At 34.9% G+C, this 16,432-nt stretch overlaps 1 protein-coding gene across 9 annotated transcripts in view; it reads left to right on the forward strand.

Moving 5' to 3' along the window:
- Lcor (ligand dependent nuclear receptor corepressor) overlaps positions 1-16,432 on the forward strand; it is a 139,782-nt gene that overhangs the window by 101,179 nt on the left and 22,171 nt on the right. The window contains exons 7-8 of one of the 9 annotated variants that reach the window (XM_033761306.1): positions 263-1,267; positions 3,687-9,632. The exons of 7 other annotated variants lie outside the window; for them this stretch is intronic. In XM_033761306.1, the coding sequence (XP_033617197.1) occupies positions 263-1,232 (970 nt within the window). In that variant the 3' untranslated portion in view covers positions 1,233-1,267; positions 3,687-9,632. Of the gene's footprint in view, positions 1-262; positions 9,633-16,432 lie in introns of those variants that run through there. One more of the 9 variants, XM_033761305.1, reaches the window with a different exon arrangement.

Here is a 16,432-nt window from a genome sequence, read left to right on the forward strand (position 1 = left end):
TGTGAACCCAACCAGAGACCAGCCAACAGATTTAATTTTTCTTTGTCCAAATGCTCCTGTTTTTTTTTCTTTTTCTTTTTTGTGAACAAGTTTTAAAACTAACTGCTGAGATCATTTTTTTTTTAATTTTTAGAGAAAAATAAATAAATAACACAAAGTGATGTTACCCAAGCAAGGCCTTCTAATAAAGGAGTGGTCCCCTCACCCATCCCTCCCTACCTGTGCAAGTCCTGCTCACATCAGTTTCCTTCCATTCAATTAGGCGACCTGGGAGACCCAGCCAGTACCGCCCAGACGGACTTCGGAGTGGTGATGGGGTACCTCCAAGAAGCTTACAGGATGGAACCAGGGAAGGTTTTGGACACTCTACATCACTCAAAGTTCCACTGGCTCGATCCCTGCAAATTAGTGAAGAACTACTGAGCAGAAACCAGTTGTCCTCAGCTACCAGCCTGGGGCCATCTGGATTACAGAATCATGGACAACACTTAATATTATCCAGGGAAGCCTCTTGGGCAAAGCCACATTATGAATTCAACCTCAGTCGTATGAAGTTCAGGGGAAATGGTGCACTCAGCAACATCAGTGACCTTCCTTTTCTTGCAGAAAACTCTGCCTTTTCAAAAATGGCACTTCAAGCAAAACAAGATGGAAAAAAGGATGTGAGCCATTCATCTCCTGTAGATTTAAAAATACCACAAGTTCGAGGAATGGATCTTTCTTGGGAGTCTCGCACTGGTGATCAGTACAGCTATAGCTCTTTGGTAATGGGTTCACAAACGGAGAGCGCGCTTAGTAAAAAATTAAGGGCTATTCTTCCAAAACAAAATAGAAAAAGCATGTTAGATGCTGGACCTGATTCTTGGGGCTCAGATGCTGAGCAGTCTACCTCTGGACAGCCATATCCCACCTCGGATCAAGAAGGAGACCCTGGCTCCAAGCAGCCTCGGAAGAAAAGAGGGCGTTACAGACAGTACAACAGTGAGATACTGGAGGAAGCAATCTCAGTGGTTATGAGTGGAAAAATGAGTGTTTCCAAAGCTCAGAGTATTTATGGGATTCCTCACAGTACACTGGAGTACAAAGTAAAGGAGAGGCTGGGCACTTTGAAAAACCCTCCAAAGAAAAAGATGAAATTAATGAGGTCGGAGGGGCCAGATGTTTCTGTAAAGATTGAATTAGATCCCCAGGGAGAGGCAGCACAAAGTGCAAATGAATCAAAAAACGAGTAGGAATACTGTAGAGTGCCAATTACTGTACAAACTGGGTGAGCACTACTGCATCATTGTTCGGCTGTCATTGCTTGTACCTAACTTCATTACTGTGACACTTGTTTCTTTGCAGATTTTGCATTGACTTGTGTGTGCAGAGGTGAAAGGTACATTCTGAATGTTGCATATTTTTAAATTTCCATGTGCAGTATGGCTCGGAATATTGTTTGGCCTTTTGCATGTTTCTCTACAAAAGAGAATTGACTTACCTCACAGAACAGATTCATGGAAGTGGACTCCTTGCTTGTAGAGCCTGCATGCTTTCTCCCCCACCCACTTAAGTTATGTTTGCCTTTACTTAAAAAAAAAAAAAAAAGGAGAAGTCCCCCTTTTAAAAAAATCACCTCTGTCATACTAGGAGCTTTATTACAAATTGGAAAGCCATCTTTAAAAATTATTCACATTTTTTTCTTCTACATTTCAATTAATTGAAGGATTTAAAAAATTAAGAACAATGAACCTTTGAATTTCAAATTTTTTGTCATTCAATGATAAATACTTATTTGGGTCATTTATAATTATGCCTTATAATTTTATTCTCACTATTAAGTTTACTTAATGAATTAGCATTTTACATAGTGCTCACCCAGAGGGGAAGGAGGTAGGAGATGTGCACACACTACCTTCAGAAATGCTTCGGTTAATTACTTTGAACACTACCTTCGCTGTAATTTTGTTTAAGATTTTCTAAGGATAGAATTTGGTCTCACCAACAAGTGAGGATATAGCCTTATCTCATGGAGGACGAGCTCCCTTCTTACTCAGGAGCAGTCAGGGTACAGTACATAAAACAGTGGAGGACACCTCATTTTAATGAACTAGTTTTCTTTGTATTTTCCAGTCCTTTACAAAATTGACTATATATTCTTACAGTTGAATATTATTAACAGCAACTAGTTTCAGTTACTTAAGATTTGTTTGGGGAGTGGGAAAAATAAGGAAAGAAATGCTTGTAAAGAATTATGATGTTGCAAAAATGATTCTTAGGTTTTACATCCTCAGTAGTCTGCCGGTTATCCACATTGAAGAACGATATAAGTTTGTAGTAAAGAGAAAAAAATACAGTCCCAAGGCGACCTAATATGATTTAGGTTGCTTATCAATTCTAAAAATAGTTTAATCAGGAGTTAAGCTCATTGGAATTTTTTTTTTTTAATCTAAATGTTAGTTCAAGGATGGGAGAACTGGTTTTTGGTTTTTAGTTTTGTTGATCTGAATTTTTGTTTTCTGGGCATCCTACATAATACTCCCTTAACTTTTTCTGATAGCTGTTATTCGTGGTTGATTAGCACACATTTCAGGACTTCTGAGATCGTGCTTGTATAAGCACTCCTTGAAGAACATCTAGGTTTTTTTTGAGATGGGCTTGAAAATTACAGTGCTTAAGTTTCAACAGTTTGTTTTCCATAGTTTTTGTATGAGTTACTGATAAAGCCCATGAATTTTTTTTTTATAGTAATCAAATTATTTGTACAGAGCAAAATGCACACCATATCCACCCTGTACTCTTAATCGGCTGAGAAAAGTGGTCAGGCCTTTCTAAATATTTCTGAACCAAAATGGAGTTTTGTATAAAATTAAACATGGAGTGTTGATTAGACTAAAGTTAGTGATTTCAGGTGGTTGCTAACAGTTTAAGGAGAGGAGTAGGTCCAGATATTCCCAAAGCATAAATTCTTACCTGAAACTTGGAAGCAGTTAATTAAATTAGGTTAAGGACAGTTTTTCCTCAGCAATCTATGTGTCAAAGGTTAGGCACACCATTGCTGTTGTTAAAATACAAGCACTCCTTATTCTTGATAATTAACTGGGCATGGGTTCCTCTCTTGATTTGGTTATTTTGTGTAGCAGTTTAATCAGTGGGCAACTGAACCCATTTCCTCCTGGCTTTCTAGTCCCAACAGAAAAAAAACAGTTCGGATTAGTAAGAAGTGTATGACTCTGCAATATTTTCTAGCCTAGCTGGAAGTTGCAATAAAAATACATTAAGAAATATATGGTTTTCATCTGCAGTTGAAGGAAGTTGTAGAAAGTTTGCTGTAAGCAAAGGGTGAAGCTTATAAAGGAATGCTTCCTTCACTCTACACTCAGTTTGTCAGCACACAATTAATTGTAGCTGTGGTGCCTTTTTGCACAATGTTTGGGTTATTCTGTAGCCCAGATTACTGCAGAAAGGTCCTTTGAGAAATTAATTTGTGCTTGTTTTTATTCCCTCTCAGAAAGACATCAATAAGGCCCATTTTAAAATCTGGCCCTAAAAGTTGAAATTTTGTAAAGTTCTACTGTTCAGAGAGGTTTAATCCTATGTGGTAGTCTATATAAGTGATGTATGAGTTGAGTTATGTAAATTTTGTCATTGTAGTGTACATGGAGTGATCATTTTACTAACATAAATATTTTCTATGTGTGTTTCAGTGGATGACAATCGAGCAGCAGAAGAATGGTGTGCCTACCCTTTAATGCTGCAGTTTAAATAAGAGAACTTGTATTGTGTCATTTCAGATTGTAGGCTGAGAGTTGTAAATAGTGAAAATTTGAGTACTTCTATTATTTGTTTTGGTTAGAAAGTGAATTTTAAAAACAAACCAAACTCTAAACTTTCTCAGATTAAAAGTCCTGAGACCTGAAGATTGTAATATTCATGTCTGTGAAGCTTTTAAACATTACACTTGAGATCAGTCATGACTTGATATTCAGGTAAATTTTCTTTTTCAAGAAGCTTTTGAATAAGCATATTTTCTCCAAAGTCTTTCTGTCTCTGTTTGTGGGGTTTTGTTTTGTTTTTAGTGTAGATTATTTTAAAGCACTAATTGCATTACATTGGTAACTGCAATATAAAATAGCCATTATTGTTTTGTGAAGCATGGTTGAAATTAGATAGTGGTCCCTTTTAAATTTCATGAGCCTCTCAAAAACCCTTTAAAAAAAACAAAAAACAAAAAAGCTGCTGAATATTTGAAAAGATATATATTTTACCTTATTGTAGGTTTTGTAAAGTTAGTTTGTAATATTCAGGTGCACTTTTAATGTTAAATTTTGTGTTCAGACTTCCATTGTACCACGTATTTCTTGGAGGTGGCTCATCACATGGCTGGCTGTCAGTCTTTGTGTTGCAGTGATCCCTTGATATTTGATTTCTTTCTTGATTTGCCACTATGCTGTATTGGCACTTTCAGTGTGGATATTATAGTTTGGGGACATCCTCTCAAATGTGTAATAGAGATCGGTCTCTTCACATGCTTAATTTCTGCTAGTCAGAGTTCTGCATGTCCCAAAAACAGTTGATCATTTTTATGATATGCGAAAGTGTAGTTCATGACTGTCTTTGTCACAACAGCCTTTTTCCTACTATATTCCCACACATGGATGATGGCATTGCTCAAATTATATAACATTATTTGAAATAATGATAATGAATAATGTATTTAAAATCCTGCATTTTTAATGAGAGAACATTAATGTTACAGAGTAGATAACCTATGGTGGCACTATTAAAAACTAATTCTATTGGAATATCTAGTTGCTACTTTTATCATTTCTGAAACAGGATAGTTATCAAGCTTGACAGAAATGTGTTTAACTTTGCTCAGTAGGCTTACAAGTGACTCTGAATTATTTTTGTGATGAACTATCCACTTTTTTCTGTTCCCCAAATACCATAAAGGACAAGTTCTCTCTTTCAGGAAAAATAATTTATATTTGTGTATAATACTTTTAACATTAAGTTTGTTGTTATTCTGGAGTTTAGAAGTCGCTTGATAAACCTTTGCAGCAGATCATGAATATGAGTAAGGCTTTGTGTGATAGTAGGGTCCTTATGTGAAGTTAATTATGTTCAGTTCTGGTGAGCAAGCTCAATCAAGTGTGAAGTGTGTATTAGCTTTATTTGGTACATTTTTCCTTTACAATATTGAAGTGCTTTAGAACTCTGGCTATCTTATATAAATCATTACCTCAACCAATTGGCATTTCTATTCCCAACATTTTACCTTAGCTACAATATGACGTAGTTAAACAACAAAAGGCACAATGAGATGTTTAGTTCCCAATTTTCTGGAGAGAACTCTAAATTAGACTAAAAATGACTACCTGTTAAGGCCCATATCATAGCTACCTTCTGTCATAAGGCAGTACATAGCAACCTTTAAGCTACTAGTGAGCTGTGTTTTTTTCCCCTACCCTAAGCACATAGTGCCAGGCCTGGTTTAAGCCTTTATGATTCTCTTACATTTAATTGACCCATAATAATTAAGTTTGAATTTATTTGGTTATTTTCATAAATAGATGGATGAGTCAGCTCAGTGTCAAAACCTGAAATTAAATTGACTCATTACAGAGTATATATATGACAGGTTCATATCATTTGCTTCGCAACTATTATCTTTGTAGATCTGATTTTAAAACCACAAATTTTTTACTTTCTAATTCTTTCAACAAATGTTATGGGTTGTTTTCATATGAAGTACTTTTTTCTATATAGTCAGGTTGCTGTCATTGGTGATAGAATATGGCAATAGATTGAAATGCCCTACTTAATGTTTTGTAGTATATATTGAAAGTTACAGGTTAAATTTTGACTTTCATGAAGATATCAATTATTATTTTCCTTGATACCTTTTCATTAGAATTAGATCTTCATTAATACTTTAGTCAGGCCAGTATTATTACAGACTTGATGACTTTAACCAGACAGTCTATTTGCAAAACTAAGCTACGTAAGAGAATTTTTAAAAATCCAGTTGCTTTCTAAATGTACGCAAAAGAAAAAATGTACAACTGTGGTACAAGGAATACAAACCTCCAGACTCTTAATTTTTAGATTATTTTGGATTAACTCTGTCCTTGAGACTTAAATAGGATTTGTGCACATGCTGACTGAAAGAAAAATAGAGGAATTATTTGCATATCTTTTATTCCAAATAGTCTCACAGTTATGTTTTAAAGCAGCAGACATTAGCCCTCTACTATAACCCTATAGCTGTGTTATGAGGAGGTTAGGGGAGAGGGGTGGGACGTAGGATGAATGGGCAAGTACATAGACTTCAGAGAAAAGGTTACAGATTCTGCCCTATTACAGTAAAAGTGAGTGACAGGACAGACATTGTAGTAAACTTGGGCCATCTTCATTTGCTAAAATGTCTTTTACATTGTTTGAAAATAAGACTAATTAATATTGATTTGATCAATAGTAAAACATGAGCTAATTCTGCAACTGTTTGAGGGGTAATTTTAAGGTTTTCAGTTCATTTTTAGCTATATCCATAAAAACTGAAAAGCAAGCACTTTTAGTTATAGATTTATTGGATGTAGGAAATATTTTAAGCATAATATTTAATCTTTATTGTTTGAATGTGGAAATGAACTCTACTTCATCTTGAACTGTCATTGAACAGGTTCAAGATGATTTTTTTCAACACTGGAAATGACCCTACACACATACCAAAAAACAGAAAAAAAAGAAAAAAATCTAAAACAGTAAGACATATTTAAAGATCCATACCTCTTAAACTTTTTTAGATTTGTTTGAGGAAAAAAACTTATGAAACTATGTCCAGTATTAGTGCAGTCTTGGGTTCCTTGTTCTGCATAATTGCACCCTTTCTCAGGTATGTCCTGAAAACATAAATTTTAAAATGATCTCTTTGGAGATTAGATTCTCAGTGGATAGTGTGTAAGGGGACTGGGGGTGGGAGGGGCAAGGGGTAGTTGGACACAGGACACTGACACAGTAGAGCAGGGATTTTTAACAGTCAATAGCCAAATAGAATTTCAATCTAGAATATTTTTACCCCCTCAGAATGAGTGAAACAACTCCTATTATTTGGTAAATACCAGGTGCTATACTCCTGAAAGTCTTTCATCCAGGTGACCCTTTTCTGCTTGGTAAACTTTACTGTCACTAGGAAAGCACTTGTCCAAAATGTTTAAATACTAGAAAAGGGATAATTCAGCACTTTTTCTGTTACAACACTAAAGTCTTAATTTATCTTCAGAGTCTTAGGTACTGTAAGTTTTAGGATGATTGTTTTAAAATATGAAACATACTACATACTATGGGATCAGATCACATTTATATAAATAATTCTTATTTTAACAAAAGACAGTAACATTTTGTACCTTTCTAGCAATTCTAAGTGTTTGCCTCATTTTCCCCATTTCGTTAAGCATTTTGGGCTTAAGAATTTGGAATTTGAGAAAAAGCAAGGGGAAAATTCCCCAAAATGAAAAATTATTATCAGGCCATTGTAGGAAAATAAATCATTATGAAAATGGGTAGGGATTCTCTCCCCCTTTGAGTCTTCAGGGAATGAGCAGTATTTAGAATCTTTGGCTGAAATTCAAGCCTTTTTACTGTGTAAATTTTTCATACTAATTCACTGACATGCTTTTTACATCAGAGGACTGAAATGGATCGTAATGTTTTTAAGTTGTGGAAGGGTATATTTCTAAAATGAAGGGGGGATAATTAACTAGGTTAGTATTACCAGCATTAGTAAGTTTAAGGAATTTTAGTATGTAATAGCAAAGTGTTTGATTAAAAGTCTAATCCTATATTGCTAGTCGAAATTAGTTACATTCTGATCTAGGAAAACTAATAGTCATTGGATATTGATATGCTGTGCTGTCAGAAAACCAGACTAAGATAGAAACCTTTATCTGACTCCCACATGTTGCTTGTTCTGATGGGATGTGTACTTTTACAGCAGCTTGTTGCTGCTTTGAAAAAAAATGCATAAACTGTACCTTTGGATCGTTTGCGTATAATTCTTTTATAGCCTCCACTTTAAACTGTCAGACATTGGTATTTTATCAGTCCACACTGTTAATAAAACTAATGTTCTTAGAAATCCAACTTGTACACACTGTTTAAAAACCCTCAGGGACAGTTTACACACTCTTCTCACTCAATTCAGGTACTTTGATGCTATTCTTAAACTTAACAGTGACTTGTATTTTTCTGTTTTACTTTTATTTCGACGTGCTGGTAGCACATCTTTGATGAATGTCAACTTAAAAACTCAGTTCAGGTATCCAGGTATAACTCAGCCAAACAGATTTTAAAGCTGCATATAACTCTCCAGCACACGGTGCCTCACGCTCTTATAGTGGCATTCTATATATTCAGTTATTACTACTGAACAGATAATACGGGGGTTCCTGTTAACAGCGTATTTTTTTTTAATGTGCGTAAATGTGTAGCACATGCATGTATACACATGTGGTTAAACTATATTTTTAAATGCCACTAATAGCCAGCACAATTAAAAGACATTCCTGACTGCTTCTGTAAACTGTAACAGGTGCAGTTCCTCCTTGATGTGGCTCTTGCTTCTTCACCATAACTACTACTAAATTCAAGCACTGGTCCTTGGGTGTCTGACCTCTACATTCTAGTTTATGCAATGTCTTTAGAGAATTCTGTGCACTGGCCACTGTGATGGAACCATTGGGCCAGGAGTGCTTTGAGTTTACCAGTAGTGATTCTGCCAAAGTTGGTGTTTTAACATGAGTATGTAAAATGTCAAAAAGTAAGCAGAGGACTGCCTATCAGCAGACAGTTTTGTCAGTGTATTTTATAGCCTTGAAGACCTTAGGACAAGTTTTTTCTGATGTGAAATTCTCATTCTAGTGTTTTAGTCCTATACATCTCTGATGATAAGACTTGTCTCTTTAAAAACTGTTCTGTAGTACTGTCTGTGATTAACAAAATAAGTCATTCCTCTGCTTTGATATTTGATATTTTACATTTAAAAGAAATTCTTCATTTATAAACCCCATAGCCTTTGAAGATAAGAAAAATGGCATCTTTCAGATTTGTAGAAGTTCAAGTGTCATGCAACAAAACAGGAACCCCCTTAACTCTTATGGACCTCATTTCAATATACTGTTTACAGTTTGACGGAATTGTATAATTTAGTATTTCTCTTGTACTGTAGTTTATATTTATTTACAGATTTTTTTGTACTGTGTGATTTAAACTTTTTGTTCCTTGCTATGATCAATGTTTATGTAGTAGAGCACTTATGATCACAAACTAAGTTTTTTGATTTGATTGCACTACATTAAATTTTTTTAAATGCAGTTCTGATTTTTGACTGGACTAAAATAAGCTGTGTCTTAATGTATGTGATGAGTACTTAAAATTTTAATCCATGTGGTCCCCCCTTTTTTCTTTTTTCGCATTGTATGTCAAAACACTAGTTCTTTCGTGCATGTGTAAATCTAATGGTTCCATTGTATTATTTGACCATGACATCTTGGAGAAACATTCCCAGCTGTAATGTTGTGTATGGTAGTTCTCACTGGATGCTAGACTTTCAAAACCACTATTCTTCTAATAAATTTTGTTGTGAAAACTGTTTTAAAAGCTTGGTTTCTACTTTTTAATACTTAATGTTTTTTTAAAAAATAATTACAAAAGGTGTAGGAGAAGTATACAGTGAACTGCATGTAATCATAGCTGATAATTATTATAATAAATTCTTTCCAGATGAAATCTCTTAGACTGCTAGAAGTTGCTGCTGCAAAACTGTAGTTCTATATAAAAGGGCAGTACTACTTGGGACCTTGGTGTCTTTACACTAATTTGATTACTCCTCTTGGAATACCTGTGTCTTTTGGTTAAACTTTCCTTTTGGTAGTTTTCTTAGGATACAGTTTTTTACTGGCCGAAAATAACAGTTTGCTAATTTTGGTTTTGGTTTTGGGTTTTTTTTTTTTTTTGGTGGGGGGCATAAGTACAAAAGCAACATTGTCAATTAAGGTTATGATAGTACTTCTGATTTTTTTTAAGTACTTCCGATTCTTGAATGGATGTTTATCAACATTTATTTTGTAGTATTTGGAAACTAGGTATAAAGAAGTTCTGTTTTAGAAAGTGGTTCTTGTAAAGTGAGTGGAAGAGTAGTTGAATTACAGTTCCTAAAGATTGGAAGATGACCAAAATATTTCAGAAAGCAACCTTTTCAAGCTCTTGATGTAGTTACATGTAAGCAGATATTTTATATTCAAAGATGAGGCTGCTGTGATTAGTTGTTTTAGCTTAGGTTGTAGTTAATAGTTTTTGTCTCAGATTGGCTGTCTTGTTTTAGCCTTTGGTCTTGGTATTATAAGTGTATTCATTGGCCTCATTTGTTCCCTTCATTCAGTTACACCATGTATTTATAGAATATTTTTCTGGAAACCTAATTATTCTTTCTTTGTAAATTTCAAAATGATAGCTGTTTGATTCTCGTCACTTTCTGCCATTCTGAACTGGTGTCCATACGGTATAGTATTGATTTTATAGGCAGGTATAGTATGATTATGGTCTAGCATCTCATATTGAATTTGTTTAGGTAATCCTATCTTCAGTTTCTGTTTTGCTCTTTAATTATGATCTTATTTAAAGAAATGATTTTTTAAACAGCTTTTTTTTTTTTTTTAGTCTGATTCTGCTGTTTTGGAATTAATTCTGAGGCCCTGTGTCTTAACAGGTATGGCACTCAGGGAAATTCCATAACAGAACTGGAGTTGCATAAAGGAAATGAAATGGAAGAAAACAGAAACAGTTGTTTATGCCACATCCGAATTGTAGGCTATTTTTCCTAAGGACTGAATTTCTCCCACCATACATTTGTATTCAAATGTAAAAGCATACCTAGGTTAGATGATGTTAGATTTGTAGTTAAATGGGTTAATTAAGTTAATCAAATTAACAGTAAATTGTTATATTCAGTGTCCACTTTGTCATTGTTTGCTTTCAAAAGATAAGCATTTTAAACAGCATTTTATTCATTGTATTCGCCTTACAAGTTGTTGAACTTGCTGTTTGGGGGAATACAAGTATTGCATTTACAACTGAACTAGAAGTCCTGTTTTTAGAAGTTAGTGGAAAAAATATTTTCAAAACAAAACTGCATTTCAAAAGAGTTCATGAGTATTTAACATTTTAAGCCATGGTTTGGTTAGAATTTGGAACGTAAGCAAAGCCATCAGTTTGGGCCAAGGATGTAGTGGTAGAGTATTTGCATAACACTCGCAAGGCCCAGGGTTTGATTACCATCACTGGATGAAAAAAGTAGATATACTGAATTTGCAGATTTTATAGGAAGATGAGAATATTGTTTTGTTTTTTGACTAGTAGTTTAAAAATATTAATTATCCTTATCTTTCAAATTGGTACACTAAAAACATCGATTGCTTATTTCGTCTGTAAAGAGTAGTCTTCTCTCTCTTTTTTTTTTTTTTTTTTTTTTTTTTTGGTACTGGGGTTTGAACTTGGGTCCTTGTGCTAGGAGTCTTAATTCTTAAAGACTCATAGATGTGAGACAAATGGGATTGTTGGGAAGTACAGTAGCAGCCCTTGAGTAATAAGGTCTTAGAAACCCAGGTCATACCTTTGTATTGCCATATTTTCTAAATTGAGAAAAAAACAAATCAGGATGTCCTTTTAGATGCCTCTTTTTTTCTCTCATTGAGTTTATTGGTACATTTTAGGTGTACAGTACAGTTACATTCATGATTGGGATCTTGTACCTTTACATGACAGGTCTTGGTTCTTATTTTTTCCCCTTATCCCTGCCTTCCCTTCACCCCCTCCTACTAGACGTCTTTAAAGCTAGCTTTTGTTAAGTTTATATTATCACTTGAGTATGAATGTGGTGATATTTTGCAAAATGAGTTTGAGCAGGTATTTTTTATTCTAAGTTCTGTTATTTACAGTTTATCTTTCTCTTGGATTCAGGCTAGTTCTACCTTGAGTATTAGATTGCAAACTCCCAAGTTCTGGGATTACATGCATGCACCACCACACCCAACATTTTAAGGTATTTTTACCAGGAATATTTTGCAGTAACTTTGGCTAGAGATGAATTAAAAGGAAAGTAACAAAAATAGCAGATTCTTATGATTGGTGAGTTGGTATAGACCAGTCTTCAAAATCGGATGCACATATATAATCAGTCTGAATTAGAATCAGGCTTTTAAAAAATACACATACACAGATCCTACACTAGAACCACTGAATTATTTTATGAAAGTGAGACTTAAACATGTTATTTGTTTTCTAAGTATTCCACAGGGAAGTTTTTGATTATTTCTTTAAATTGTGGTTTAAGAAAAATAACAAAATTCACTATCTTAACCACTTTGAAGTGTGTGATTCTGTAGTGTTAAGGATATTCATTCACATTGTTGTGCAACCTCAGGAGGTTTTTTTAATCAGTTGACTAACAGGACTCTTGATTTCTTTCTAATCATTCATTTTTGAGATGGAAGGGAACTTAAAGGACTTGTCCCTCTTCACACAATGAGTTGCCCCTCATGATTATAAACCTTTATACTTAATCTGTACCACTCTGGCACTCTTGACTTAGCCTTGAATTGGTACAAGAGCATTTCACCTACAAATTATCTTTTATATTTTTTTTAACTAATTAAATCCCAAACTAGTTTGACTCAGATAAACTGATTTTTACTATGAAAATTAGTGGTAAAGAAATTACATTTGAAGCCTGTGAAAGTATTAAAAACATTAATTGGTGCCTTCAGGAAAGCCTGCATAAAGGAAACTGATCTTGAAGAATAGGTAGAGAATAGAGGGGAGATAGCCCAAGTTTAAGAGGGATTTTATGAGCCTAGCTTGAACTCCCAGCCCTTGAACTCTCACTGTATGAATAAGTTATTCAGTATTTCTGAGCCTGTCTTTTCTGTAAAAGGGGCCTGTACCATCTAGCTCATTGCTTTGCTGTGAGGCTTAAATATGATCCTGTGTGTACAATACTTAACACTAGCTCAGGCTCTTTGCAAGTGTTCATAAATGAAAGCTCCTGGCAGGTTTCACAATTACAGTGAGACCTCTCACAAACAAAATTAAATGGAGTAGAAGTTGTTCACAAGCAGGAGATATTTAAGATTAAAATTGTTTTAAGTTACATAAAATGTATATACATTTCTATTATATGCAAAAAGTTTTTGTATATTTTTTTGAAGCCTAAAATTTCACATGCTTTGTGATTAGCAGTGTAGATAATACAAGAGCTAAATGTTCACATTTAATTATAAAAACAGTAGTTTTCCAATGGAAGAACTTTGGAATTCTGCTTGTTTAATATGATTTCATTTTTTATCAGATGGGAATTATGTACATTTGAAACCAGCAGATCAGATTATAACTAACATAGTTTAAAGATGTTTCGGGCCGGGGATTTAGATCACTGGTTCCGGCGCCTGCCTTGAAATCACAAGGACCTAAGTTCGATTCCTGATACCAAAAAAAAAAAAAGTTTAGAGATGTTTCTCTCTCCCTCCCTCCTCTCCCCCTCTCCTCTCATTCTCTCTCCTTCTCTCCCTCCATACCAGGGATCCAACTTGGGACCTTATGCTCGTAAGGCAAGAGGTGGAACCACTGAGCTAAATTCCCAGCCCTAGAGACGTTTCTTCCAACATTAATAAATTGACTTAAGGGTTTTTTTTTGGAGGGGGGGCTGTAGTTCACTGTAGTTTAAGATGGCCTTGAACTCACAGTGTAGCCCATGCTGCCCTGGAACTCACAGAAGTCCTGCCTCAAACTCCCAAGTTCTGGGATTACATGCATGCACCACCACACCCAACATTTTAAGGTATTTTTACCGGGAATATTTTGCAGTAACTTTGGCTAGAGATGAATTAAAAGGAAAGTAACAAAAATAGATTCTTATGATTGGTGAGTTGGTATAGACCAGTCTTCAAAATCGGATGCACAAATTGCAACCTATTAGTATGTTACAAGATCAATTTAATGAGTCCTAGCCAGCATTTTTTTTAAAAAGAGAAAGTATATAATAGGGATTATTTATTGAAATTTGTATGCCATTATACACACGTAAATGATTAGTAGGAAATGTGTGCTGCGTCACTTTGTACAGTATTTGTTATTCTTGGCCATGTGCCAAACTCGGTAGTAGCTTTTGAAAGCCATTATCTGAATGATACCTTTCCGTTCTGGTGTTCCTGGTATCTTGGAGGGCACATGAGAAACCATATATGTCCTTACTTAGCACTTTACATACTGACATCCTGACCTTCAAAATTCCCCCCTTTTTCTTCCTTTTGTAAATTGAAACAAAAATTATACGTTGATGGGGTACCACATGATATGCTAATATATGTGTAATTTTCAAGTTAGGGTAAACATATCAGTCTCTTCAAACATTTATCATTTCTTTGATGAAAACATTCAAAATCTACCTGGGCATGGTAGCTTACCCTGTACTCAGAGGCTATGGAAGGCAGATTGCTCTGAATTAATTCATGGCCAGCCTAAACTATATATAGCAAGACTCTTGTCTCTTCCCCTCACCAAAAAAAAAATTTCACATCTTTTCTTGTAAGGCCGGGGATATAACTCGGTGGCATTGCGCCTCCCTGGCAAGCACAAGGACCTAAGTTCGATCCCTGGTACCAAAAACAAAAACAAAAATAAACAAAAAACCTTGCAGCTTTTTAGAAAAATACACAGTATATTTTCTGTAGTCACTTTGTAATGGAGCACCAGAACTTTATCTGTGACTGAGGTTCCCCTTTTCCCCCTTACTTTGATTTGAGCACTTTTTCACTGAAAGCTGATTCATAGTCTTTTTCCTCTCTGATTGTTTGTCATAGATGTCTCCTTTGCCCTTTTTAATCTCCTTGAAAAATGCATTAGGAAAATGATTTTTACTGCATGGTAACTTGGTTTACTCATTACTTATTTAATGCCTATAATAAGCTGAGCTCCAAGCTGTAGGCACTGAAGCTACTAAGTTACAAAAGGACAGAGTCTGACCTTAAAGGAGATTCACAGTGCAGTGAGAAAACCCAAACTAGGAGAGTAGAGTGGGAATGTGTAGTGTTGTCCTCAGAAAAGGTATTAAGGAAGATGGAGTATAAGCAGTAAGAAGTTCACAGACGTTTTATACAAAAAGTTGACAAGATCAGATTTGGACTTTAGGATGATGGCAGTTCTGATGTGAAAAGCTCTAAAATGCAAAACTAGTGGTAAGGAAGCTTTTAATATACTATTTTCCCAAGGGAAGTCAACCCATGTAGTTACACTGGATAGTGTATATGGAAGCAAGGGAAGTGATAAAATTAATGATAAAGATTGAAGTGAATGAAACTAAACTGAGGTAGAATATTTAATATCAAATATCTAAATAATGGCCCTAATCTTAGATCTGTATGTGTAGGCATGCAATGTTACATTTTTGTCTTCCAGCATTCCTGAGTAAAAATGTGAATATAGAGCTGAATCTATTTCATCTCTAATCCTGTACATCAGTAGTGGTCTAAGTGTTTCCAGAGAGGGGTACAGTCAGGGTGATTTTAAAGGACTAATTAATTCCTGGAGCACCCCAGAGAGAATGGTAGCTGTGAAAAACACTTTGCATATTGGATGGAGAGATGCACACCTTGTAGTCCCAGCTATTTGGAGGTTGATTCAGGAAGATTCCTTGAGCCCAGAAATTCAAGACTAATCAATATGAGCAACATAGCAAGACCTTATCTCTGAAAAACATAACTTTGCTAACCTTTTTATTTATATTTTAAAATACTTTTTGGTTTTTTGAGACAGGGTCTCACTATGTAGTTGAGGCTGACCTGGAATTCACTGCAGCCCATGCTGGTCTTGAACTCACAGTGATCCTCCTGCCTGAGCTTCCCAAGCGCTGGGATTACAGGCGTGCGCCACCACACCCGGCTCTAAAATAAATATATCTCTTTTTACCTCATCTAACATTTGCAACTTGAACAATTGAGGAAAAACACTATAAATCTTAGCCTGAGTCTTTTTTAAATGTTTTACATTCTGCCAAGTCATCTAAATCCTTTGAATAATTAAATTATTGAGGAATTGTGGCAGTTTTAAGTAGTTTACTCTATGACAGTTGACTATATATGACTTGACTTACTGTAAGTCAAGTTTTAGAACGTCATAAACTAATATGTTTTTGTAATTTTAGTATGTGTTTTTAGGACCACAGAGTCATATGGTCCTAAAACATAAGGTTTCTTGAGAATCTGAAGAGAGCATGAGAAAAGTTGGGATATGGGAAGTCCCATAAAAATCCTGAAAAATTTAGAACATCAGATGTCTGCTGATTAGATATATAATCTGCTAGGCAAAAAGAAACTTAAGAATATTTGTCAGAAGCATATCA

This window comes from Fukomys damarensis, unplaced genomic scaffold, assembly GCF_012274545.1.
Source record: "Fukomys damarensis isolate Sample0158 unplaced genomic scaffold, DMR_v1.0_HiC HiC_scaffold_8, whole genome shotgun sequence".
Classification (NCBI taxonomy): Eukaryota; Metazoa; Chordata; class Mammalia; order Rodentia; family Bathyergidae; genus Fukomys; species Fukomys damarensis.